The 26,770-nt window shown below is 38.2% G+C and overlaps 2 protein-coding genes and 1 pseudogene across 2 annotated transcripts; 1 reads left to right on the forward strand and 2 right to left on the reverse strand.

The window, feature by feature from the left end:
- Nucleotides 1–583: 583 nt before the first annotated feature.
- Nucleotides 584–3,282, reverse strand: LOC139741755 (uncharacterized). Its single transcript, XM_071652340.1, has 3 exons — nucleotides 3,163–3,282; nucleotides 2,153–2,286; nucleotides 584–1,185 (listed from the first exon to the last, which is right to left on the reverse strand). The coding sequence occupies exons 1-3, from the start codon at nucleotides 3,280–3,282 to the stop codon at nucleotides 684–686; spliced, it is 756 nt and encodes a 251-aa protein (XP_071508441.1). The 3' UTR covers nucleotides 584–683.
- Nucleotides 3,283–3,381: 99 nt separating this feature from the next.
- On the reverse strand, nucleotides 3,382–10,410 carry LOC139741757 (probable RNA-binding protein 18). The gene is made up of 4 exons (XM_071652341.1): nucleotides 10,326–10,410; nucleotides 7,386–7,512; nucleotides 4,751–4,837; nucleotides 3,382–3,438 (listed from the first exon to the last, which is right to left on the reverse strand). The coding sequence occupies exons 1-4, from the start codon at nucleotides 10,382–10,384 to the stop codon at nucleotides 3,382–3,384; spliced, it is 330 nt and encodes a 109-aa protein (XP_071508442.1). The 5' UTR covers nucleotides 10,385–10,410.
- Nucleotides 10,411–10,610: 200 nt separating this feature from the next.
- Nucleotides 10,611–26,770, forward strand: part of LOC139741758 (protein Mo25-like) — a 28,724-nt pseudogene continuing 12,564 nt past the window's right edge.

Consider the following 26,770-nt stretch of genomic DNA (forward strand, 5'->3'; position numbering starts at 1 on the left):
CAAATCTGAGGCACTAACAGTAAAACAACCTTACCACGCAGTAAGGCAAACATCAGAAGTAAGAGAGTGTTTCCTTCGCATCTTAACCCATTGAGCACGGGCTGATTATGCTATTACACTTATTTCCCATAGACACCTGCCTGAGTATACTCGGGACTTGTCTTCAACGGGTTAAAGGGGCAAAATGGAGGCATATTACGCTAAATTTTGCTCAACAAAAGGTGTTGGAATCAGCCAATGCCAGGTCTAAAACCAAGTTGATCTCTATACAAACCTCCCCAATGAGCACATCTTACTTGTAACAGACCCTCACACTGCGGCTCATGTTATTACAAGTCCCAATGCGCTTACTTTCTTGTATAAGATTTTGTTGTGTCTTTGCTGTTATTCTGCTGTACACGAAAAAATCAAAGACGGACATTTTTTCCCTTTCACAATCCATACATAGATTTAATAATTTCTCTGACCTTGTGAGGATACACCAGTATGGAGGGGAAAGGATTCCTTTCTAAGTTATAGAAAAATGTATTACATCCATAGTTCTGAAATATAGTGTGAATAACCCTTACTTTTTTTGCTTCATTTTCATGCTGAAAGAGTTCACACCAACTCTTTTAAACTAGTTGGACAGTGTTTCGCAAAGAGCCCTCCTCAGAAAAAGGGGCCTCCTCAGAAAAAGGGGGTCATCTTCTGTCATAAGGCTTTGCTCTATTGGCCTGCTTTGACTTTCCCGGGTGCTTGACAACCACCTGCTCAGATTTGAGGGCACCGGCAGCTGACACGCCCTTCGACGATGACGAAACTGACAGTGACGTTAACTCTGATGTTGATGATAACGATGTTGATGAGGACATTTCAGTGGATGAGGCTGCTTCTGAAGGCTGCTGTGGACTCGTACTCGAAGTCGGCTTTGCTGCCTGTGATGCTACTGTTGTCGAGGGTGATGTTGAAGATGATGCTGACGAGGACACCGACAATGATGATGAAGAAGATGATGATGATGATGTAGTTGTTGGCAATTCAACTGGCAGTGACATGAGACTGGGCAAGCATTTTTCGGTGATTTCTGTTGGGGGTGCTGGTTTCTTCGACATGTAAACGGGGACGGGCTTGAAGGTAGTTGATGTCGACGACCTCTCCATATCTTTCAACTTCCCTTCAATAGCCCTGATTTGAGCTTCCACACTAATATTCAACAGAAAAATAAAATCTGTGTTATGAAACAATTAACACAAAAACAACAGAAGACAAAAATCATCTGCATAGAGCGAAGATGAGATGAAGTTTGCAAATATGTCACTTGCTTTTTTTTAGTTTCATATTCAATGAGTATCAGAATCATGAAATGTAAAGCGACACATATTTTCAATGCTAATCCATTTTCTTCTCTCTCTTTTAAACTCAGTAATGGTCACACAAAAAGCACAATGAAATCTGAAAGGCAAGCTGGGATTTGGGGCTGATAATCGTGGAAATTGATGGAAAATTGAAAATCATAACTTCCTAAATTCTGCACAGAGTAACAGAAGCCAACGATACTCACGTGTAAGTGGGAAAAATTAGAGTTTACCATGATCAGAGTTATCAGTTAAGCCAAGTAAAAGAACCACTTTTTGTATAGCACAACATCATAAACAGAACAAATAGTGCTACTAAAGTTTCCATACAAAACATTACAAAGCTGATACAGTATGCAAAAAATGCACTTCTTCTTAATCTATCTCTTTAATCAAAATTCTTTTCTTTTTTTTTTAATAAACACAGTAAACAGTACTCAATGGGAACACACCAGCTACTCGTGATACTATATAAATACGTACATGTGTGTGTGTGTGTGTGTTTGTGTGTGTGTGTGTGCATGCATGAATGTATGCAGATTAAAAATGTATGCATGTTGATAGGTAGGTAAATAATATTACGTAGATGAAAATAGGTAGATAGATTGTATGATACATTGTATAAATAAATGCGATTTTAAAGAGTTAAAAGGGATATGTACAGCAGGCCTCCTTCATACACAAAATGTAACAACTCTTGAAACCATTAAAAAATATAACAGAAATTTGGCACAATTGATACTTGATAGATACTCTATCTTTTTCTCTGTGAAAAAAGGGGGGAGGAGGGGATTAGATCACACCCTACAACCAACCTCGTCTTTATAATCCGCTTCTTTGTTGTTACGGTGTCCTCTAGCACCTTGGTTGACTGGCCTCCGAAGCTGCTGGGTATCTTGTCTGGATGGAGGTTGATAACCGGCTCCAGCGGCACAGGTTCATTGGGAGCCTGATAAACATGAACAAAAAAACAAAAAAAAAACATATGAAAAAAAAATGAGTGAGTACAAAGCATTCACTGGGTTCAAAACAATTAAGGTTGAGGCACTATCGTGTCTACATTTAGCCCGACCAGACGTTGTAAGTACGCCATGCGACGTACCTACGTACAGCGACTGGGCTGTGGATAGTTAGTCTACATTGTACACATGAAGACAAAAACAAAATGATAATCTGGTCATCAGGATTGACTTGTGACAGTTCAGTCCACACTGTTTCAAGTGTGAATGAAGTAAGCAAGGAAATGGCCATAACCTTTCTCCATATTACTGTAAACGTCAATATTTTCGCACGATTAGTTTTTCGCGCTGAGCGGCTCGAAAACATATTTGCAGGTTCTTAAATTCGTGCTCCGCAGCGGGTTAATACACAGTCGCTGTTTTCATCCAGCGATGCCAGCGTACGATAAGCGACGTAGCGAGCGGCGCGAGTGTGAGTCACTCTGTGGTGTGAGTACAAGCGCTCAACTAACCTCTTTGATTTTACTCGATACATGTACTGTAGTACTAGTACTGTAGTCACGGGGATGTAGCACACCAATCGGCCTGGGCTCGGTGCGTGCGGTGCGTGCGATGATACTGCTATATGCGTAAACATGTCTGTACTACGTAGCAGTATCATCGACGAAGCACACACAATTCAGGCCGTTCAAAATGTGCATGGAAAATTGCGAAGATATATTCGCGCGTTTTTGAATTCACGCTAGCCGAACGTAGCGCGAAATCCGCGAAAATTAATGTACCGCGAAAATTTCCAAGTTTACAGTACCACGTCTTGAGGCTTGTTCAGTTGCTCATACTGTGTATGTTTCAAAAATATCACTTACATAATCCTTGGTCACCACTAGCCTTTTGTCAAGGCCCTTTCGCTGTAATTTATGGGCTAGCGAAGCAAGCCCAGTCGAGCGGGACAGCGCGAGGGCCTTTTGAGGTCTGCTTCCTAACATTATTATTCATGACACGTGAACCCTACTTGATATTCATATTAACGGGTTCCGCTTGACCAATGGAATGGCGCGCTCCCCACATCCTCAGCCTTTGTGTTGTCATGCCTGTTCGCATGCATCACTGACCACTGACTGGAGGTCTGTGGCGTGCATTCGCTGTATTCAAATCGGGTTCGAGCAGACAGACACGCTGATTGGTCGACTTTTGCTCCCGAAATCAGGGAGCAAAAGTCGGTAATTCAAAGGGCTAACAAAAGGATGCAAAGCAGATCTCAAAAGGCAACCCCACTCAGCTGGGCTCTCTTCACCATACAGCGAGAGAGCCTTGACAAAATGCTAGGTCACCACAGGCCACTTCTCAGTTCCCTACTTGTAGATGCATCCGCATTGCGTTCATGTGATTGGTGCCAAAATAAATGTTCCTATCACAGACACTCTAACTCATCACCTTTCAGCTACAGTGGAAACTCGATATAACGAGATGGTCGGGACCGAGTCATTTTCCTCGTTATAGCCGATATCTCGTTATATCAGTAGGCATAAAAGAAGGCATAACATAAAGACATTAATTTGCACATGTGGGACTACCCATCATATTTCAATCAATACTGATAACTTGATATTGTGTGTGAGGGAATTACTCACCTTTATGGGTAAGAAGATGTTTTTCGCCAAGGAAATCCAATATCAAGTCATGAATGTGTTTCTTATTAATTGTAGATGTTTGAATTTGTAAATTTATAAAGCTTGCGATTGTATCAAGATCGTATGTGGATTGGTATGTGGTTATCGTATGGGTGTGTGTTGTATGGAAGCTTGAATATGGGCTGCACAATGTTGTGTGTGTATGTGACACATTCTGTATGTACACTATGACTGCGTGTGTGTGAAGATGGGGAATTCCCTATGTAGAAAGCCAATCACAGCATCAGATTGTCTCATTCCTGCTAAACGTCATGATGATGTCATGCATACATTATGGCCGTCCCACCACATTTTCTGCATGTATCAGTGAGCGCGCACACACACACTTACACGTACAACATGCAGTGCTAGCTGGAGTGCACTGACTAGTGTACAAGACTGTTTTTGGCGCATCAAGTTTTACAATCTCGGAAGATGATAGCACAGGCGAAGTAAAGCTTTACCGAAGGCATTTTGCTTTACCTCGCTATAGCAGGTTTGATTGGCTATGTTTTTCTTTGTTTGGAAGTCACAAAATTTATCTCGTTATAGCAGTTATTTCGTTATAGCCGATCTCGCTATAAGAGTAGCATTTTACATAGACTTGTGTGGAAGGAAATTTGGGACCGGGAAAATTTCCTCGTTATAACCGATATCTCGTTATAGCAGTGTTCGTTATACCGAGTTTCCCCTGTATTATCATTAGTTGAGCTAGCTGCAAAATCTAATCGCAAGGATTCAGTCTGCACCACCACAGCAATTGATCAGTCCCTTGTTATCTTACCTTTATGTGTGAGTGTGCCCATTTGACTGCCAGCTTTTTCCCCAGGGCCAATTTGCCATCTAAAGCATGAAGCGCATGCACTGCATCCTGAATGAAAATGGTCATGTGGAGAGAGGTATGCAAGAGATTTACAATTCAAAGAAACAAACCAAAAAACAAAATAAAAGAAAAGACAAAATCATTTGCTCTCACATTAGAATAGGGAAGAAAGTTGAAAGGAAATGACCATTTCTTTGAATCAGAAATATGTTTTACCAATGGAAATCTCATTGTTATGCATGGATTCTGCCAGCTAGTAATATCATCACTACCACTTATTGAGCATTTGAACAAGGAACAATATTAAACTGTAGCATGGACACTGCAGCATATTGCTTCAGTAAAACAAGATTTGATATGGATGAGGAGTCCACCTGGGTGGCTGAAAGGCTACCTTTAGAATATCATCCATGATTTGCAGGTCTTTCTGTCAACACCTGCTCCTTATTCTGAAATCCATGATGAAGGCATTACTACACAACAAAATGAAAGTGATAATATGATGTGTCACAAATACCACCGCTCAGCAAGAGGGAAATTGAACACTTGTGTGTTATAAATTATACAGAACACATTCTCTACCAAACCTATACATATTTACATACAATGTAAGGCAATTGTCATTGCATCACGCAAATTAGACAAGCCAACTTTAATACCTTTCATGATGCAACGGCATCATGTCACTGATTATTTTACAATATAGATTGTACAAATATTTTATGTACTTGGAAGTAAATTAACATTTTAAATGACGGAGCAAGCCAAGTTCATGCACTTGTATCTACCTGAAGAACATTTCTACACTGAAACAAAGATGAAAGTTACAGTTATTGCAAACTATTGGCAGTCTAAACTCAATGTGCAATGGAGTGACCTGACAAAGTAATCTCTTCTATCACTGAATTGTATGGTTGGATATTTCACTGCCATGAGGTATGAGAGGTTTGAACTGGAATTTCAGACATGGCACCTATATGGTGTACAGTTAAACAAATGTCATTGTCCTATATACTGTAAAACGAGGAATTTTCGCGTGCATTTTAATTTCGCGAATTTCGCGAGCGCCAAGATTCGCGAAATTAAAATGCACGCGAAAGTTCTTGTCTACACTATATGCATTGAATGCCAGTGGCAGTTCGCGAAAATTTCATGCCGCAAAAAAGGCCGTCGGCTCCAATTCGCGAAAAATTCATGCCGCGTATATATCATGTTTTACAGTAATTTAGTTGATTCTGGAATGGCTGTAACCAGCCCCGGCAATACGGTGCAATTAACTCACTGATAAGAGGCCAAAGCTTTTGAATTCACAAAGGTCATCGAGCACTGTGCGGAGGGAAGGACTAAAAAATATCTCGAAAGTTCACCTCCTCGTATCTCCCTTATTTTAGCACAAAATCCCTTGAAACTTCACACATATATATCTAGTATGGATATACATATGATTTTGGGACGAAAATGCTCATGTATCTTTCGAGATATGTGTGTTTTTCTGTTTGAGTCGACCATGGGAAAGGGTTACGATTTTTTCTGGACATAAGTCTGTGCCTGCATGAATATGTATTTGATTAACATATTGCTAGTCTGTATACACCAGACTCACTACCTGTGTAGTTTCGTGTTGGAGCAATTAGTAGTTACGTGAAAATAAGAGCAAAAGAAAACCCAATTTAAGAGAAAATACTGGACATGCACAACTAAATCATCCTCCTGCGCATGCGTTCTCTACTGGTCAGTGCACGCTTAGCCAATAAGCGGTGTCAGGTTCTGTGCAATGCGACAGGGTTTGGTTTTCAGTCCACAAAGTGGTGAGTGGGCAAGAGAGAAACCCTGCAATGTGCTTCAATTGTTTCAGGCAGCATGAAAACTGATACATCGAACTGCGTACTGCTTACGCCATGGGTTTTACGTGGGTCACAAGTGACAGTGATCTCAATTTTTTCTGGACATATCCGCGCGCCAAATGATACACAAAAGATATTTGGAACACAGTATGGGTATACTACCATAAGTCATATACCGAAGTTTCATTTTGGAGCTACGAAGGAAAATGTGAAAAAATAACCCTTTTTTTGAGACCAAATTTTCTGTTCTGGAAGCTAAGTTTCGACGTTATTTTCACAGGTTTATCCTCAATAAAACCCAAAATAACTAACATTGCGAGTTAGAGAATAGTTTCTTCTTCAATTTGCTGTATAGATTTAATCATTTGATGGCTTCTGAGGTGAGATATTGCGATTGTCCTGCAACACTTCCTCAGCGGTTTTGCGTACACAAGCCGTCTACTTTATGCAAATGAGGCTTCAAGGTCGAAATGCTTTTGGCAAGTTAATCGCACCGTATCGCCACGCCTGTAACAGAAGAAGAAGAAAAAAAGAAAAAGAAGAGGAGGAATAAGAAGAAGAAAAAGGCAAAGAAGAAAAAGAAGAGAAAAAAAGAACTTAGAACAAGAAAAAGAAGAAGAGGGAGAGGAGCAGGAGAAAAAGAAACAGCTTTGAACAGACATGCATCTTTTGCACTCAATGTTGCTTTCATTAGTGGATCATAACTCAATTTCCTTTGAGAATGACCCCACCATGCTTGAACTTGTGCTCACCGTTTTCCTCTCAAAACTGACAAAGCAGTATCCTCTAGGTTTGCCTTGATTTGGTCCAGACTTGTGAAAGAGGAAGTCAAACTGCTCAATCTTCCCATATTTCTGCAACAGTTTCAGCAGACAGAACCTTAAGAGCAAAAGCAAAACAGAGAAAAATTTTGTTGTGAATCACATCAAATCAAAATGAAACTATATTACCTGGTAGTCTGACAAGACAGAAAGGGCCTGCTTATCAAAAAACAAAAAAACAAAAACAAAAACAAAACAAAACATGATGGAGTGTAGCATACAATATGCATACATGGCTAAAAGGATTGATGTAATCATTAACTTGTCAATGAACAATATTTCATTGTAAAATGCTAAGTAATTTGTTTCACTTCATGGTCTTTTTCTCTACACGTCCCAACTTTCTGGAAGTAACAAGTAAAGCTCTACGTGTGAAGGTAATGTTTGACATAAAATCAAACACTTTTAGTTCAAGCCCATCCAAGATTACATCCGCATGATTCAGCAGATGGGATAAGAAAAGGAATAACCAATGTTGGTATCTTCATATTACTACTTCATCAATTTCAGTGTGTATTTTCTTAAATTCATGGCTACTTATCTTTTAGACTTTTGGCATATCACTTCTTCAAAACACAATTTAACCACCAATCATCAACATAAATGACAAGCGACCACCACTAGAGAAATACAACTAGATAATGAAACATTATAAAAAATAGAATCATTGCAGAAAATACAAAGGATTTTGTTACCCGTATCTGAAGAGATTCTCTTTGTAGTCAAATTGTGAGGGTGCATACCTACATTGTATGTATACAGTTAAACTCGCATAAGTCGATCTTCTCGGGACTGAGCAAAACACATAGACTTTAATAGGCGATTTTCGACTTGTGCGTAAGTCGAAAAAAAATTGACTTAACAACAGTTACACCACACGTACATTATGTATAGATGTATGTTGTCTACTCTGGAGCCGAGAGCTGGAGAGGAGTGCCGCAGCACGGGTCGCCCGGCAGGGCCAAGGCGAACTTTGCATGGACAGTGCATTAGTATTGGCACAGGTCCGATTACTTTACACCCTTGTTAAACCTTGAGGAAGTGAATATGAACGATGTTTGAGCAGTGATTGATTCCAGTTTACCATACCGTGGCTTGAAATGCGTGTAGAGGTGTAATTCTGATTTACCCGTGCCCGTAACTTTCCCCCTACTTTCCGCTTTGAAAACTCAGCAGCTTCATCCATCCACTGCACAGCGCAGACTGCAAACATACACAGACTATACACAGCCCAGTCGCTGTACGCACAACTATACACAGCCCAGTAGCTGTCTGCTGTACGTACGTACGCGCTAGTGCGACAGGGTAGTACCAGCGGACCTCCAAACACGAAGAGAGTTCAACAATCGCATGCGATCGCTTTGAATTTTGATACTTTAGATCATTTTTTGTCACCTGTCTGGTCGGGCTAGTTCTTATGTAAACAAAAACTGGCGTCTCGTGATTTTGACAGTGCTTTATTGCACAATAAAATCTTATTCGACTTAGGCACAGTGAATTTAATGGTTTTTCCGTGAAAGTGTTCTTGCAATTTCATCGACTTAGGCGAGTATTCGACTTACGAAATTCGACTTGTGAGTGAATTAATACACGTAAGTCAATGGGGAAAAATCGGGACTTTTTAAAATCATCGACATGCGCGATTATTCGACATATGCGATGTCGACTTAGGCGAGTTTAACTGTAGTTCACAGTGGGATTCCCTATCTGTGCTTTCTTGCTTTCTGACTGCTTGTGAATGTGACTGAAAACTTCCTCACAATTGAATACAGACATCTGAACTGGAGCAAACCTGCAATGTTACGCTCATTTATTGTCTTCAGCATCAGCAGCAAGAGTGAGACTTTGATAAAATTTGTTAAATACCTGGATGTCTTTGCACAGCAGGAACCTATGTATGTAATCATTGATTTAACACCAGTTGGCTTTTAACTGAGAGACAAAGAATCAAGGAAACTTCTTACAGCTGTAAAAAATAAAACAAAACAGAACAGAACAGAAAAAAAAAATGCACCAGAGGTTTGACCTCCCAGCTGTGACGTGCCAAAATATCAAAATCTGAATGTGCCCAAAAGGGATAGACCCTCTAGCCATAATAGGTTCTAACATGTAGCCGACAGTCAAACTTTGGATGGCAATATCGTCGAATAATGGGCGTCTTGATTAAATTTACCCAAGCAACAAGGAGACAATCTGCAACAAGCTGCATACTTTGCTGCAACTTATCGTTTTACTAGCTTTATTGTTAAATTTATAGTTACTGTAAAAAAGCGGAAATTTTCGCGGTGTGGAAATTTTTGCGCATTTCGCGCAACCAGAAGCTAGCGCAAAAATAAAAAAAAGCACGCCAATATTTTTGCATGCCATATGTCCCAGTAGTTGATGTCCTGATTCCGCGGAATTAAAAACACACGAAATCCATCTTACCCGACTGAGCGCGAAAAATTACTCGCGCGAAAATATCCACTTTTACAGTAAATTTATCCTAATGCTAATGCCATGGATTTTTTTACTTTCGTCAGTGTGGTTGTGGAAGTTGGAGATCTCATTTGGAATGTTGGATGGTAGAAAGACACATGCATGTGGCTGTATCAACTGCCAGCAATATACAAAACTCTAACTACGTCTGACTCTGAGTCGCACTTACAATTTAAAGGGACTAAATTTGAGTCATGTTACTTTTTGTATGGCTGTATCTGACAAGTTCCTAGAAACTTACAATTAGGACAATATGTGGGACTATCACACACACGTACAATTACAGACATGCAGCAGAACACATAATTCTAAAATGAACGGCGCCTTCTCAGCATTTCAAAAATAATGAATGTAGTTTGTGCATTGAAGTGTTTAAACGTTTTGCGCACTCACTCTGATATTCTTTCATCGAGATTTCCTATCCACAGTCGACGTCTTCCAGTATCGTCCATTCTATCAATCTCGACACTTTCGCAAAGCAATGCATGCACTGTTATGCAAATAAAATTGCAATAAACATAAATTTTCTTCTGTATTTGCTAGCTCCTTATATATCTATGCATGGTGTACAGACGTGTGGACCTCCTCCACGCATTTTCTGCACCTTGACGTCAGCGAAAATATTAACTACACTTCCTCATTCAATGACGTCACTGGGGAGGTTTTGTGCCGCCGTACCGCCGATGATCTAGCCGTTTGCATTTGTCCTGTCGGTCTCTCTGAATGACTGTTTTTGATGCCTGAATCATCTGAACTCGTGAGTAAACGATATCAAATTTTAAGATATGTAAATACCTCTATTATCAAATGGTGTGTTTCGTACTCAGCTACTGTATTGTAGCCCCCTCCGACTCTGGTTTAAGTGGGTAAAGTCAACACAGTCCTTTGAGATTGAGGGATTACACCCATCCGTATGTAGTCCCATACGTTAAAATTTGTGTTTCGATCATGCAGTATAACATGAACTCTGGCTCTGCAATCTACACACGATATGATTATGAATGCAGCCAAAGCGTCCATGCATGCCACACCATCCAATCCGCATCACTTCTTTCCAACAGTCAGTGCAGGACCTATAGGTCCACACACTTTGGCGAGCGTTACAGTTCTAGGTAATCTTGTGTGATAGTGGTGTAAAAAATGTGGGCAAAGTTGAAAGTACATGTAGACCTATATACTATAAAGTGGCTATACATTCAGTGAAGCTATCGTGTTTAGAGATTTGATAAGTCATATTTTTACATGATTTTAAGGTGTGAATTTGTGAAGCTGTTCGATGTGTTCGTTGGTGTGTGTGTATCAATGCATGCGATATAAAAACATGATATATTCGCGGCATGAATTTTTCGCGAATTGGAGCCGACAGCCTTTTTCGTGGCATGAAATTTTCGGGAAGTGCCACTGCACTGGCATTCAATGCATATAATGTAAACATGGACTTTCGCGTGCATTTTGATTCCGTGAATCTTGGCGCTCGCGAAATTCGCGAAATTAAAGTGCACGCGAAAATTCCTTGTTTTACAGTACCATATATGGTAGCGACATGTACGGGTGTGGAGGGACACACATAAGAAGCTCAACACCACAATGCAAATTGGTCGCCATATTGTATGGTTTGTGAACTTTGTGTAGCGTTGTGTACTGACGGGAGCTCTTCAGCTGAGGTCGCCGCCATAACCGCTACGTAACACGAAGGCAAGCACGCATGTTGAGTGCAATGCATTGTGTACACCACACTGATCCATGGAGTAGTGAATCTCGCACACTGCACTGTGCAGGGAAGCGGACGGCCGGGCGATCAGCCAATCAGTGGCCCGGCTATCTTTTTCGTGGCTTTCAACGGGGGATATTACATCGTGTTGAGTGTTGTAAATATCTTGGAACACCAGCAGACTTATGAAATTGACAAAGATAAAATATGGCAGCATCCAGATTTTGGCGACTTCAAAGAAAAAAAAATACAATAAGATTTTACTCGTTACTCATCCAAATTCTGATAACAAACTTCACTCGTTTGTGCATACTAACAAAAATTTTCAGGGGTTTGTTGCATTTAAAGTTTAACTAGTATGAAGTCAGTGACGCAAGGTCTGTGTCAGAGTTATGAAGAATATGCGAATTAAGTGTGTGTATAGATGCAGAATATAAATTTTAATTTTAATGTTGGATGCTGTCATTCACACATAAAGTAGACATTGTATCTTGCGGATAAATGTATCTTGCGTGAGATAATGTGAATGTCTTGCTTGAGAGAATGTGAATGTGATGCATGCAGGGTGGCAGATTATTGTATTGTATCCGTAATCACACTTTGGCACATTGCATAGTCCCATACATGATCACATGTGTTGGTTAACTGGGTTGGACGGACCATGCTTTAGTTTTTGGTGGTGTATAGGGGGCACCTTGAATTTGCTTTATTTCCATTAAATATAGTGTGACGTTATCGCCAGCGAAAGAAAGTGAATATCGGTGATACAAGGAACATTTGTATTAGGTACTTGTTTGCAGGGTGGGCTCATTATGGCAGGTTGAACCACTCACCATTTTCAGTCATAGTGTCAACCATTAAAAAGAAAATAATAATAATAATAATCTACAGACCTATTAGACCTGTGCTTTTGCATAATGCTAAATCATACATTGTATGTCTTTGTTTCTTTCTAATGCTTGCAAATATTTATCTTTAATCTTTATTTTATCTGAGCTTGCCTTTCATGTGACTGATATTCTATTCACTTCTTAGAAACATGATGTACTGTACAACTTGTGGTGATACAATTGTGTAAGCACAATCAGGGTGTGCAATTATGGTTTTCTCACTTTAAACTGTTGTACAACTTCTAAAAGAATGTACCAAATGACTTCAAAATTCACGTGCAGCATGCTGAGACATCAGTGATCACATGTGGAAAAACAATTTGTGAGTTTCTCTCAGTCACTGTTACATGTAATTACTGAAGATTAATTACCAAAATGTCCCCCCAAAACCACGTAATGCATTTAAAAAAAAAAAACATTTACGACTTACGTTGATGTACAGGTAAAATTTTGTATGTGTACAAATTTGTAGATAATCAATGTGTTGCCAATCTGCATTTTGGTGCTTGGCAAAAAAAAGAAATACCTTCGAAGGTTCTATAATATTCCGTTTTCTGATTTTAGTTCTCCTTGCTAGAGAAGTGGTACAGAGCTCCCAGTTTTTGAGACTTGTTGCATTGCTTTGATGTTTGTTGATTTAATGTGTTATTGCACAGATCATTCTTTAGTGTTGTATCATAACTTAACAGCCATGCTCAATAACACATATTCTATGACAGCCTACACATTCTCTATAGAAATCAAGGAAGAGCAGTAGTTGAAAATATACATTTTATTTGGTGGCTTACTGGTGTACAAATTGTATGCTGATTGATTGTCTGAATTTGCATACGTTTTGTGTGCTTGTTTACTCCAAAACTTATATGAAGACATGGTATTGAGGCTGAGCTCACTAGATTTTGACTTTTGCTGACCCTATTCGGGTGCCCTCATAGTGTATTTTATAACAAAAGATTTTGCGAGCCTTGCGCGCACTTTATTCACATCTCACATCTGATTGATATTTCGCATTGCACGATGGCCCATGCAGTTGACCGTGGAAAGGGAATGCATACCACTTGACTGCTTTTGCACAGTAGGCAGATTACCTACAACTGTACATACTGTACTGTATCTATCCATTCTTTGTCGACGGGCAAAAAGAATCTTGCTTGGGGACATTAAAGTTTCTCATTCTAGAATTTCAAGAGGAACAGGTTAAGATAGTTATTGATAACATTGCTTTTTAGTGACAGGTGATGACACGCTGTTGTTCCCTTTCTGACGATGTACGTGTAGGATTACTGAACATGTACAAAAGTATGCATGGTAATGTTAAAGGACAAGTCCACCTTCATATACATAGGATTGAGAGAATGCAGCAATATTAGTAGAACACATCTGTGAAAGTTTGAGGAAAACTGGACGATCCGTTCAAAAGTTGCGAGTATTTTAATTATCTGCGCAGTAACTGCTGGAAGAGAAGACTACATTTTGTACTGCAGTGTATAATGCCACATGCGTACAACTACAACTGTACATAAGGAAAATAAAAAGAGAATTTCACAAAACTTTACTTTTTGAATAAAGTGCACATTTCTTTGACTTGCTACTGACGTATGTTATGGGTAATATTATTCCCCCTGCCTTCTGAAAGAGAGAAGTTGAGTGTTGTTTTGATATGCAAGAAGAATGGAAATATGTTGAATTTTCTTTATTCTTTCTTTATATTGTTGTACTCATGTGACATCACAAGCTAAAGTAGTTTTTTCATCCAGCCGTGACTGAGCAGAAACTTCAAAAATTCATAACTTTTCAACGGATTGTCCGATTTCGCTCAAACTCACACTGATGTGTTCTACTAATATTGCTGCATTCACCCAACCCACTTGTCTATGAAGGTGAACTTGTCCTTTAAGAATATAACACAAATGACGTGATGGAGATTATGGAGGGTTAGAGTACCAGGACAGGTGAACATGGGAAGAGAGTTTTAGGAGCTACACATTTTGTATGTCAATCAAGGGATTAGAGTGTAGCAACTTTAAAATTCATTATAGCCATGGCTACATGTACCAGATGTTCCCTGATTGTGCATGGGTGCAAATCAACATCTTGTTTAGATTGCATTACATAGAGCCACAAAATATCTATGGCATCTTCTCCAACTCAATGCAGAGATTTAAGGCCCTTCTCTTCCAGACTCCAAAGGGACAACTCAATGATAACGGTTTGATAGTAAGAATGGCAGTCAGTAAATATTCTTACAAGAGTATTCGATCATCCTATCATCCTTGATGTATTTACACGTCTCAGTTATATAAAAAAATGTATACGCCATATATTTCGCGAGTCTAAATTTTCGCAAATCAAGACTTCCCGACTATTTCGCGAGTGGTTAAATTCGCGATCGTGGAGTCCTGTACTGAACGGAGAAATGTGTACGCGTACGTCACGTTCATATCGGGATCAGGGCCAATATTTTCACATGTTTTTAATTTTGCGAATAGCAGCTGACTTGCGAAATTCGCGAAAATAAAAACCTCGCGAAATATCGGGCGTATACAGAATAACCTTGACCTTATGAATATAATGGACCTTTGCTATTCTGTGGCTGACCTTTCACACTTCAGCTGTATAGTGTGTGAAATTCAGTTTGAATGTGGAGTGACTTTTCATTCATAAGGTCAAGGTTATATTTTCTTTAAGCCCTACAATCCAACTCTAGCAAGTCACACTTAAAAAAAAAAACAACATGCAAAGCAAATCTTCTGTTTCAAAGACAACCTCAGAAAGTGTAACTGTGTATGAGTATGGAGTTGGAGGTCAGATGCTGTATATCATGTACTTGTGGCAGTCACACAAAAAAAGACATGAAAAAGAAAAAGAAAAAATCCTTGTACAAAATTGTCATTTTCCTCAGAGAAAGGTAACATGCTTCTTAGGATAATTGTGGCAAGAATGCTTGTAGAGGTGTGTTTTGGGCCACAAACATTAGTGTTTCGTGAATGAGAATGGTACAAACTGAAATACCACAAATCTACTACTGTCACATTGGCCAGCGATGGGAACAGTGACAATAGATTGTTGAGCAATGGAATTTAAAGCTTAAACATACAGTAGTTCTCAGTAGGGCTCAAAATTTATCTTCCACAATTTGGAATGTGCATGCTATGTATTATATTTAAAGGCTACAATGTATTCTAAAAAATGGGTGATGCGATTTGCCAGGATAATGAGTTGTTTTGGAGCATTTTTAGGTCAAGAGTAAAAGATAATTTCTGACGTACAGTGTAGGACACAACTTTTATTCCTGAAGTGCCCTCCCTGTTCAGCAGTGGGTCGATAGAATGTTACTGGTACATGATGATCAGATCATGCCGTATCAGTAACTAGTATTGAATCGCACATACAGGCTGTACATGTACAGCTACACGTGTACAAATTGTATTAAGCTGCCGCATGTAATTCACTCATGCGGGATGGATGCTGTTATGGCCCAATTATATTACAATCAATGTGATGGAATATAAAACATGTAGCAACCACAATTGGTTAAGCTCTAAGATTGCAATACTTCTGGTATATATTTTTAGGTAATATTTCACATTTTTGTTGTTACCGGACTGAAATCTTGTTACCACCTAGCGTGATTTCACTCATTTCATATGCATATAATAGTCTCCATTTTTTAGTGAAATTCAACAGTGTCTGTCGGCATGTGATGGTGTGAGAACTATGGTTTTCCTTTAGTACCACGGTCATTCCAGTGTGAATGCACTGCACCTAGTGATAGGATCAGGTATGAGTCACTGCCGAGCTGAGTTTTGACAGTGCCTAGTTATCAGATTAGTCAAGCTTTCTTTTCCCCTGGCATGTGGACGAACAAGTGCATGGGGGGGGGGGAGGAGGAGGACGAATCCTTTGACCAATGGTTTAAAGGGATCGTATAGTTTTGGTTGAGACCTAATTTCAGGTTTCTAACATTTTTTGGTAAGATAATGAGAAACCTCTTATGAAATAAGAAGAGCATGTAATTCCATGAGGACGTCAACGTTTATTTGATGAAAATTGGTTTTGAAATGGCTGAGATATCCAAAACAGAGCGATTCTAGTAAAGTGTGGGACCCACACTTTATTACGATCGCTTTGTTTTACTTTGTTTTTGGATGTTTCTGTCATTCCAAACCCGATTTTCATCAAATAAACTTTGAATTCCTCTTAAGATGGTATGCTCTGTACTATTTCGTAAGTGTTTTCTTGGTATCTCGCAAAAAGTTAAAAGACCAATTCTCATCTCCACCAGTACTGTACTATCCCTTTAATTGCCATAGCATTCTATGCATGGCTAGGCTGCTGTGCAACTTATGTTTGCCTACCAGGTAATCTAATTCAACATTTATAGCCATAGCCATTTTTCCCAGTGCCCCTAGAGTAGCCTGCATCATAATTGTTTATAGGCCTACATGTGTCAGTTATAGTCAAGTACAAGTACATGGTTGTATCAGATATCATCTTTCTCCAAAGGTGTAAATGTGAACATAAATTTGCTCTTTCTGTTCTGTTTTGTTTTATTTTTCTTTGCATTGTTGTATGGACAATTAAAAACTTTACAGATTTTCTGTAAACATTTGCTGTACTTTAATACAACTGTATATTGAATATAACGTTATATTTGTGTGTGTGTGTGTGGGTGGGGGGAGGGGGGGGGGTAGGAAAAAGGAGAAAATCATTCTTTTTTTTTTTTCATCGTTGAAAACCAGCTTAGTTTTTGTATCTAGGTATATACCTGAATGAGGGATCATACTTTGAGGTGTATGTTCATGTTTGTGACCAACAGATAGTCATGTAAAATAATTATTATATTTATACAACCTGTATGATGATGCTAATAGGCCTATATTAATAATTTGCCTGCTCATTGGGTGTATGGTTGCAACGCAAAAATGAGTGCTTGCAGGCATTTTTAATGATCGTTTTCACGAGGATCCATGCGAAGCAGCCAGCTGTAAGCCCAGGCATCCTTGAAAGTGAGTAAAGCGAGACCTAAATGAGAGGCAAGTACCCACTAAAACGCCGAGCTCTTGTCTGTGCTCTTCCAGGACATGATTCATAATCCATGTGGTTCTCGGCTTTTTTTAGTCAGCCGTCACTCTTCGGTGTGAACTCCCATTAACCTTCAAATCAGTTTCCCACCTCAGACACACACACACACACACACACACATACACACACAGACACACACCCTAGAAGTTGTAATGTGTATATATGGAAAAAGGTGTTGCGTTGTCTGACAGACAAGTTACCTGCCCCGACTCTATCTAGGATGAGAGTCGGCATATCCTCGTGTCAAGTTTCATTTGGATTATGAGCACACCGCTAATCACATTAGAGATTTAAAGATGCACACACACACACACATATTTTAAAAGAAATTGGGAGTTGCGTTGGCATGTTTATCGTGGTTTAGGCCTTTTAAAATAGCTTTCCTTTTCCAAACTCCTGTAGTGCTTAGTACCACGTATAGCCAGTGGAAACAAAATTTCCACATACATGTACGTACATGGATCGATAAAAACTTGATCGTTTTGTCATCTTGTGCATCACTTCATGATTCTAACAATTTTCCAAACTGCAAAAATTATAGATTCAAAATATCAAGATGCGTTTTAAAGTCTCCAGATTTGAAATACTTTGAATACAGCATGGTAGAAAGAAAAAAGAAAGTTAAACAAAGAAGAAGAATGTGTTACATTGACAGAAGTCACATGCAACATACTCTATGATGCCATCCACTGTATTTTTCAAGCATAAGATAGACTGCAAAATGAAAGCTATATGGCAGTGTCACAAGTGGTCAAATTTGCTATTGAAAAGGATGAATCCATTTCATTCACTGGAGTTTTTCATCAATATACTGGACATGCTTTTCAATGGTGTACTCGTATACTACAATAATTGTTTTATGTCTCTTGTGAAGTCCATAAATCTCATTAGGGATGCATTTTGTGTTATGCGCAATGATTTTACAAGCACAAAATCTTCTTCTGGAAGGACATGTACTTTCTTCAAACATTTGACACTATTTAATTCTATAAAGGTAAGGGAAAAATTACAAGTATAATATCTATCTTTTTAAGGGATTAGATCAAATCAAAAGTCTGATCTATTAACTTTGATAACTTTCTGTCTGGTTAAAGGACAAGTTCACCTTCATAGACATGTGGAATGAGTGAATGCAATAATATTAGTAGGACACAGTGAAAGTTTGGGGAAAATCGAACAATGCATTTACAAGTTATGAATTCTTAAAGTGTCTGCTCAGTCACTGCTGGATGAGAAAACTACTACAGTGTATGATGTCACATGCGTACAACAACATGACAAAATATAAAGAGAATTTCACATATTTTTATTTTTTGAAAAAAAGTTCACATTTCCTTGACTTGTCACCGACGTATTTTAAGGGTCATATTATTCCCCCTGCCTTTTGAAAGAGGCAAGTCCAGAGTTCTTTTATTATGTGAGAAAAGTAAAAATATGTTGAATTTTCTTTATGTTTTCTTTACATCGTTGTACACATGTGACATCACAAGCTGCAGTAGCCATCTCATCCAGCAGTGACTGTGCAGAAACTTCAAAAACTCATAACTTTTGAGCAGGTCATCCCATTTTCCTCAAACTCTCACTGATGTGTTCTACTAATATTGGTGCATTCACTCAACCCACATGTCTATGAAGGTGAACTTGTCCTTTAAAAGGGTCCACTCCAGAGAGAGAACTGTGGCACAATATATCTTTAGCTGCTTCTTCAGCCCTATCCGACAGATGATGATTCTAGTGAATACTGTAAAACATGATATATTCGCGACATGAAATTTTCGCGAATTGCCACTGGCATTCAATGCATGTAGTGTAGCCAAGAATTTTCTTGTGCATTTTAACATCATGAATCTTGGTTCTCGCGAAATTCGCAAAATTAAAATGCATGCGAACATTCCTCGTTTTACAGTATATTTTACTATAATCATCATTCTTATGATGTATTTTGGCCTTGTGTGCATAAATTAGTATCACGGAGGGTGATTTGTATCGCGCAATTCAATTGATGGTCTGGAGTTGTTTTCCAGTGAAGATGATCCTGAATGACGGAATGAAACAGTCATGTGTAGGGATTGACCTCCAAATCATGTTTTAAGGGGCGGAGCTTACAGTGACCTTACAACCACTTCTGTAGAAAAAAACCCGCACACATCAAATGCATGTACTGCATGCGAAGCTGTGCAGCTGTGCGGTATTATGACTTGGGAGGCCGAGCCTGATTTTTGGTGTCATCAGATTTTAATACATGTGTGTATGAATGTTGAATTTTGTGCATGAAAGCCTTTTTAGTTACCTCTTTATGAAAGAAAGAACGAACAATAGAAGCAATACTGCGGTCAATAAAGTTAGAGTCTGCTTGTATATTCTGCTACAACTACTAATGAATCTTGCCGAACAGCAAAAAGAGAAATCTAAATTTGTACTTCTCATATGGCATTGCAAACTTTGTTGAAGAGTGATTGATGGGTACCGGGAAAGAAGCCACACCCCCTCTCCTCCCTTTTAAAGGGATAGTATAGTATTGATGGAGATGAGGATAAGGCTTTTAACTTTTTGCGAGATACCAAGGAACCACCTATGAAATAGGTCAGAGCATACCATTCTATTTATGAATTCAAAGTTTATTTGATGAAGATGGGTTTTGGAATTGTTGAGACATCCAAAAACAATGTAAAACAAAGCAATCGTAATAAAAGGTGGGTTCCACCTTTTATTAGGATTGCTCTGTTTTTGGTATCTCAGCCATTTCAAAACCAATTTTCATCGAATAAATGTTGAATTCCTCATGGAATTACATGCTCTTTCACATTTTATGAGAGGTTTCTCATCATCTCACGAAAAATATTAGAAACCTGAAGTTAGGTTTTGACCAAAACTATGCGATCTCTTTAAAATGCAAAAATTTGAAACTTCACAATCCTTGAAGCCTTACTTGGTTTTGTGTGCAAATGATAATTGTAATATTAGTGTAATTGTAAAACAGCATTACAATTTAGTTTCTCTGCTTGTGTGTAAAAAACGGTCAATGTTACACAGCAAGGGCTGCTAGACCCATCTTCCTTGGCCAGAAATTCAGGCTTCTAGTACTACTGCATAGACCAGTTGACAAGTAACGAACAGTTCTGATTCCCATATTCTGAAAGTAGCTGTGTGATCTCCTGCAATGCCAATTATTACAATTTACAGTGCATGTCAAGTCTGAAATCAATGGCAATTAATCTACATGGTAGTTTCAGTTGCCTGACTTTGGAAGGCTTTAATAGCAGATATCTTAGATTGATGTGTGCATGGAGTGCTAATCTGTATAAAGCCGCTCAGCTGTGGAGCGCTGAATGTAGAGTGGCAGTGATACCACTTTATGAGGGGCAGTTGTGCCTCCATAATTCATCTTGACTCTGAAGCGTCAGCGTTCACATCTGGCCCATTAGAAGAAATATGGAACTCGGATGGTTTACATTTCCTTGTGGCTAATAAGTGTGATATAAAGTCTACAGCTAACAATTGGCTTACACTTACAGAAACATGATATCCTACCCACAGTTACTCTGTGTCACTATACAAGTTCATGTATTAATGACCTTTAGTTGTGGAATTATTAGTTGGTAACTATAGCTACTGTGTTTAGCCATGTGGTGGGGAAATGTGCGATTGATCGTATAGATGTAAAATGCCCTCCCAGATCCATCAATCCAGTAAATCAGGGAAATATAATTTTGATGCATTACAACGGGTGACAATAGCAATCTTGTGTGATGGTTGTGTGGGTATGGACAGTGAATGTACACTGTACATACATGTATTATAATACATTTGATGTGTATAATGAGTGAGATTATGAGGGAGAGTATACAGTGAAAGGATGATTACGTGAGAATCTCTTTATTGAGAACCATTTTCCAATTTAAAGTTTGTATGTTTTCATTGTCCTGAGTGATTTTGTCTCATGATTTTACAGGGACTCATGACTTTAAAGGACAAGTCCACCTTCATATACATAAGGATTGAGAGAATGTGCACAGCAATATTAGTAGAACACATCAGTGAAAGTTTGAGGAAAATTGGACAATCCATTCAAAAGTTACGAATATTTTAAGTATCTGCGCAGTCACTGCTGGATGAGAAGGCTACTACAGTATATGATATCACATGCGTACAACTATATTTAATAAGGAAAATAAAAAGAGAATTTCACAAAACTTTACTTTTTGAATAAAGCGCACATTTCTTCGACTTGCTACTGATGTATGTAAAGGGTAATATTATTCCCCCTGCCTTCTGAAAGAGAGAAGTCAAATGTTCTTTTGTTATACAAGAAAAATGGAAATATGATGAATTTTCTTTATTCTTTCTTTATATCGTTGCACTCATGTGACATCACAAGCTATAGTAGTCTTTTCATCCAGCCGTGACTGAGCAGAAACTTCAAAAATTAGTAACTTTGTAACGGATTGTCTGATTTTGCTCAAACTCTCACTGATGTGTTCTACTAATATTGCTGCATTCACTCAACCCACATGTCTGTGAAGGTGAACTTGTCCTTTAAGCATATAACTGTACAATGTACATATGTACTTTGTAGCATGGCTGGTTGTAACAGGATTTTTTTTAGCCATACAGTACAAGATTTTTTGCTACATGTGTATGTGTGCACTTTGTGTAATTGGTCTTTTTCAGTCATTTGTAAGGTGAGGATAGTTTATGGTGCAGTAATCCATTATCGCCCCCTTTATTATAATGCTGATTGTAATGTAAGGGTTTTTGTAAGCGTGAAAATGGTTTAATATAGGCTCTTTCTATAAAATGCCTTCTCCTTAATGAGAATATTGATACTTTGTGTGCAAAGACATGAAGACAAGCATTTGTCATCAAGTACATGTACAATGTATATATGTGCATTGTACATGTACATACCTGTTATGAACATTTTCATCATGTTAAGAGATTCATGAGACTGATGTACAGTATCACATCAGTGTGAAAAAGGGTTTTGACAGTGCAAAGTCACGGCTCTACTTCACTGATTCTGACACACAATTTAATTGCAAGGTCTCAGTTACATTGTACATGTAGGTTCTTTCCTTATTGATATATCAATGATTATGTAATTTATGGATTATTTGTGCTCAAAGTCTATAACAAAATATGTTTGTTTCTAATGCTTGTTAATTGTAAAGGGCATAGAAACATTTTAGGCAAAAACACTCTATAAATTCTTCATGTTATTAATATTATTATTATCATTAGCATTATTAAAAGCCAGTGACTTCCAATCATAACCTGCATGCATGCAACATTTGTCAGTGGAATGCAAAGATGGTACCGTACTGTGAAAGTAAATGGAGGGTCACAAGTTATTAAAATATGGATTTGATATCATTTTAGTGCAACACTCTCACAAGTTCAGTAGATCAGTAGTGTTGACTTTTTGCATCTGTACCTGTGTGCATGGTACAAGTTGTAGATTGTGGTTGACATTTCAAGTCTGAAATGCTCCCTGTACTGGCCTACAGTGTAGCAAGACAAGGGAGTCATTCTCACTGATACAGTGCACTCCCGTTATAACAAACACAGTTATGACGAAATTCCCGTTACAATGAAGTTGATATTCGGGCTGCAACATTATCTGCTCTCCATCTTTTTCCATTGTTTATTTGTTCGGTTATAACGAAATTTCGATATAGCAAAAGAAAAAGCCCGGCCCTGGTTGCAATGTTTCTCTGTTGGAATGAGCATGATGAATTATTGGTGAGTTTAGACAGTGTCCCTACAGCTGCCCCCAGCGGTAAATACTTGTATCTCCCAACACTATCTGGGTTCATTATTAAAGTGCTTTGAAGTGTTGACTCCTGCCCTAGGACCCCTAAGTCTGAGTCTGAATGTGAGCCATACGTCAGTATGAAGCGCCATATAAATGCAATTATTATTATTATTATTATTAAGATGTTTGGCATTGCTTCAGACACTGGGTTGATCCATTAGGTCCTACATATGGGCCTAAGTCTAAGAAATCACATTTCTGTAGTTTGGTACTGTAGGTTTTATCATACATGTATATTTTTAAAAGTATAATTAATAGTTTTTCTTTAATATTAACTACTATAAATCCAATTGTAAGAAAAATCTTCCTTCATTTGAGCTTTTTCTTAATCATATAGTAACCATCTTTCATCGTTTGTATGTACTATCTATTTCAGTTGCATGATTCTCAATAGCCCCTCAATCATTTAATTTGTAACTGATCCTTAATTTGGCAACATATTTTCAAGGAGTACCGAAAGGTGTTTCTCTTTCAGACAAGCATGTTTTTTTGTTTGTTTGTTTTTTCTGTTTCTATACTGAATTAATTAATTTAACGAGTTCCATCTGCCGGTTATCTTCTTTCATGTTTTAATAGGATGTGTAGTGAAATTAATGTAGTTGGCAATTTCATGAGGAAAAGAAGATAAAATCTCCAGTAGAATTACCCTGTTGTAGGACCAGATGGCTCAAAGCCTCTCAGATATTTTCTGGTGACAAATATGCACATTATACATCACTGTACTTTCAAAGGAAAGGAATTTTAACACATTGAAGCATTTGAATACATGTGCACCAACTATCAAAATTCAATGATCATTCACCGGCAAAGTAAATGCATTGTAGACAGTCAATTGTCAATATTTTGGATATTATTATCTTCCCCTTTGCCCCTAGAAAGTATTTACAAACAAACAAACAAACAAACAAACAAACAAACAAACAAACAAACAAACAAACAAATCTAACAATAGACAGGGTTTTTTTCAACTTTCCTGACACGACAAAGTAATGAGAGCCTGTTTGATGGCATCAGAGCAGCATTTTTATTCAATTTACATATTGTACGTGTATGCTATGAAAAGTACAGTCATGAATTATTGAAGCTTGACTTGAAAATGTCAGCAAGTTGTGTTCTTCATACACTTAAAGGTCCTGTTTACCTTTGGGAACAGTGATTTAAAAAGTGTTTGAGATATCACATTTGATGCATTATATGTGTACTGTAGGTCAGCTGTATCACAAAACATCGTACCATGTTGAAATTTTGCAATAAAGCCTAAAATATTAAGGAGATATCACTATTTTTCTCAATAAATCATAACTGTAGATGGTTCACATTTTGAGTATTTAACAATACTTCACATTGATTATACTGATTGAAATTTTTACATTGGTTGTTTCTATCCCTAACTCACACTTAATAACTATTTTGAAGCACTAAAGCTGGGTTTTTGTTTCATCTGCAAATGGTTAATTATGTCGTTTGCAAAGTGTAAAGTACATACTGGGATATGTGTTGTTGTGTTCAAGCGGTTGTTTATAGCAAACACAGATGGGTTCTGCCTGTTTGAGACTACATGTGGAGCTGCCACATGTTTTCTAGGCTAATCAGATGTTCATTGACAAATGGTTACCATTCTTGCCCGACATCGTACATCATAATCAACCCAGCACCAGTCTGCTGGCATGCGGAAGCGTCAAATGTGTACCTGGCCAAATTTAAACTCCACGGGGCGTGGTGAAATGGGGTTTCGGTATGCACACGCAGAGCACTTTCCACTCCTTGGCATTCCGAGACCATATACTGTAAATAGTCTTTGGATTAAATTGAGTATCATACATTTGATGTATGTGTACTAATATAAGTTAACACATTGTATACATACTGAATACAGACATGTTTAATCAATAATAGATGGATACATTATAGATCTACATTTGTAGATACAAGTTGTAGGTAGATACGCAGTAATAGATACGTGTAGATGATTGATAGGTAAATAGAATAGACAGACAGACAGACAGACAGATAGATAAGATAAATAGATCTATAGATAAATACGTTTACCTACAGAGATACATACATACACTGTACAAATGTACATACAGTTCTGTACATGTATACATTTACATACTATATGTACATACATGTACAGTGCATACATTGTACAAAACATTGTATTTACAGTTACATTCAGACATATACACACTATGTAGAATGAAGCAGATTTGGCTGTGCTGTCTGTATGAGGCATCAAGACTCTTATCATTGTACATACGGCTGTATAGAGCCCTGGACAATTTCACTTGCCCAAATTGAAAAGGAGCTGTACTGTACACATATTTATGGATGTAGGATGAATGATTACCGCTACTTGCCATTGTGCCATATACAACTGACGGGTACCAGGCACGAGTGTACTGCCCCCATTCTGTGACAAAAATAGAAACGATGTGATTTGTTCTTTGCACCCCGCAAGTCATATTGTGTGGATGTACAATGTATGAATAATCATTTGGTGCAGGCTCACTCTGAGTCTTCTATAATCTGGCTGATTCATTTCCATCTTGGTGAAGCTCTATAATGAAAGTGATATATTGAAACATGTTTATGTGATGTTTGCATGCCACTTGAGATAAATCTGTAATCAAACCTTTTTTCACCTGAACCTACAATGATTGGACTTGATATCACTTGTGATTAGACCTCTTTCATTTCAGGACTAGACGGGACCATATTATTTGCAACAGAAATTTAAAGGAATGGAAGAATGAGCTTATGTGTACACTGAATGACAGTCAAAAAGATGCCGTAAAACGAGGAATTTTCGCGTGCATTTTAATTTCGCGAATTTCACGAGCGCCAAAATTCGCGAAATTAAAATGCACACGAAAGTTTTTGTCTATACACTACATGCATTGAACGCCAGTGGCAATTCGCGAAAATTTCATGCCACGAAAAAGGGCTGTCGGCTCCAATTCGCGAAAATTTCATGCCGCGAATATATCATGTTTTACAGTATATGAAACACCAAAATAAAATTGCAAAGACATTGCCTTGAAGACGTGTTGGGATGAGGAGAGAAGGGTTGCCCCTTATTCATTTTATCTTTCAAGTTTTGTAGTACTTTGGTCATTAGAAGAGTTCCCATATATTTCAACTTCTTTAATAGATGAAGTAAACACTTGGTGAATCGTTGACTAAAACGGTGGGGACAAAGTTGAGATGGAAAGCAAAATCTCTACCCTCCTTGGGCGCCTTATTCATTCTATCTTTAAAGTTTTGTAGTGGGTCATTGGAAGGGCTTCCATATATTTTCTAGTATTAGTTAGGTGAAGTACTGTAAACACTTGAC

The sequence above is a fragment of the Diadema antillarum genome, unplaced genomic scaffold, assembly GCF_040938485.1.
Source record: "Diadema antillarum isolate AM-2024a unplaced genomic scaffold, OU_Dant_1.0 seq00000951_RagTag, whole genome shotgun sequence".
Taxonomy (NCBI): Eukaryota; Metazoa; Echinodermata; class Echinoidea; order Diadematoida; family Diadematidae; genus Diadema; species Diadema antillarum.

Bases quoted from the DNA above. Each gene is read 5' to 3' on its own strand.
- LOC139741755 (XM_071652340.1), bottom strand. From the start codon at position 3,282: ATGTTAGGAAGCAGACCTCAAAAGGCCCTCGCGCTGTCCCGCTCGACT. The intron at 2,287-3,162 runs GTAAGTGATATT...CATGTTTATCAG, and splicing joins TAGTGGTGACCAAGGATTAT to GCTCCCAATGAACCTGTGCC. The intron at 1,186-2,152 runs GTTGGTTGTAGG...GTTGAATATTAG, and splicing joins AAGCGGATTATAAAGACGAG to TGTGGAAGCTCAAATCAGGG.
- LOC139741757 (XM_071652341.1), bottom strand. From the start codon at position 10,384: ATGGACGATACTGGAAGACGTCGACTGTGGATAGGAAATCTCGATGAA. The intron at 7,513-10,325 runs GTGAGTGCGCAA...TTTGCTCTTAAG, and splicing joins CTCGATGAAAGAATATCAGA to GTTCTGTCTGCTGAAACTGT. The intron at 3,439-4,750 runs GTAAGATAACAA...ATTTGAATACAG, and splicing joins GGGCACACTCACACATAAAG to CGAATGCACGCCACAGACCT.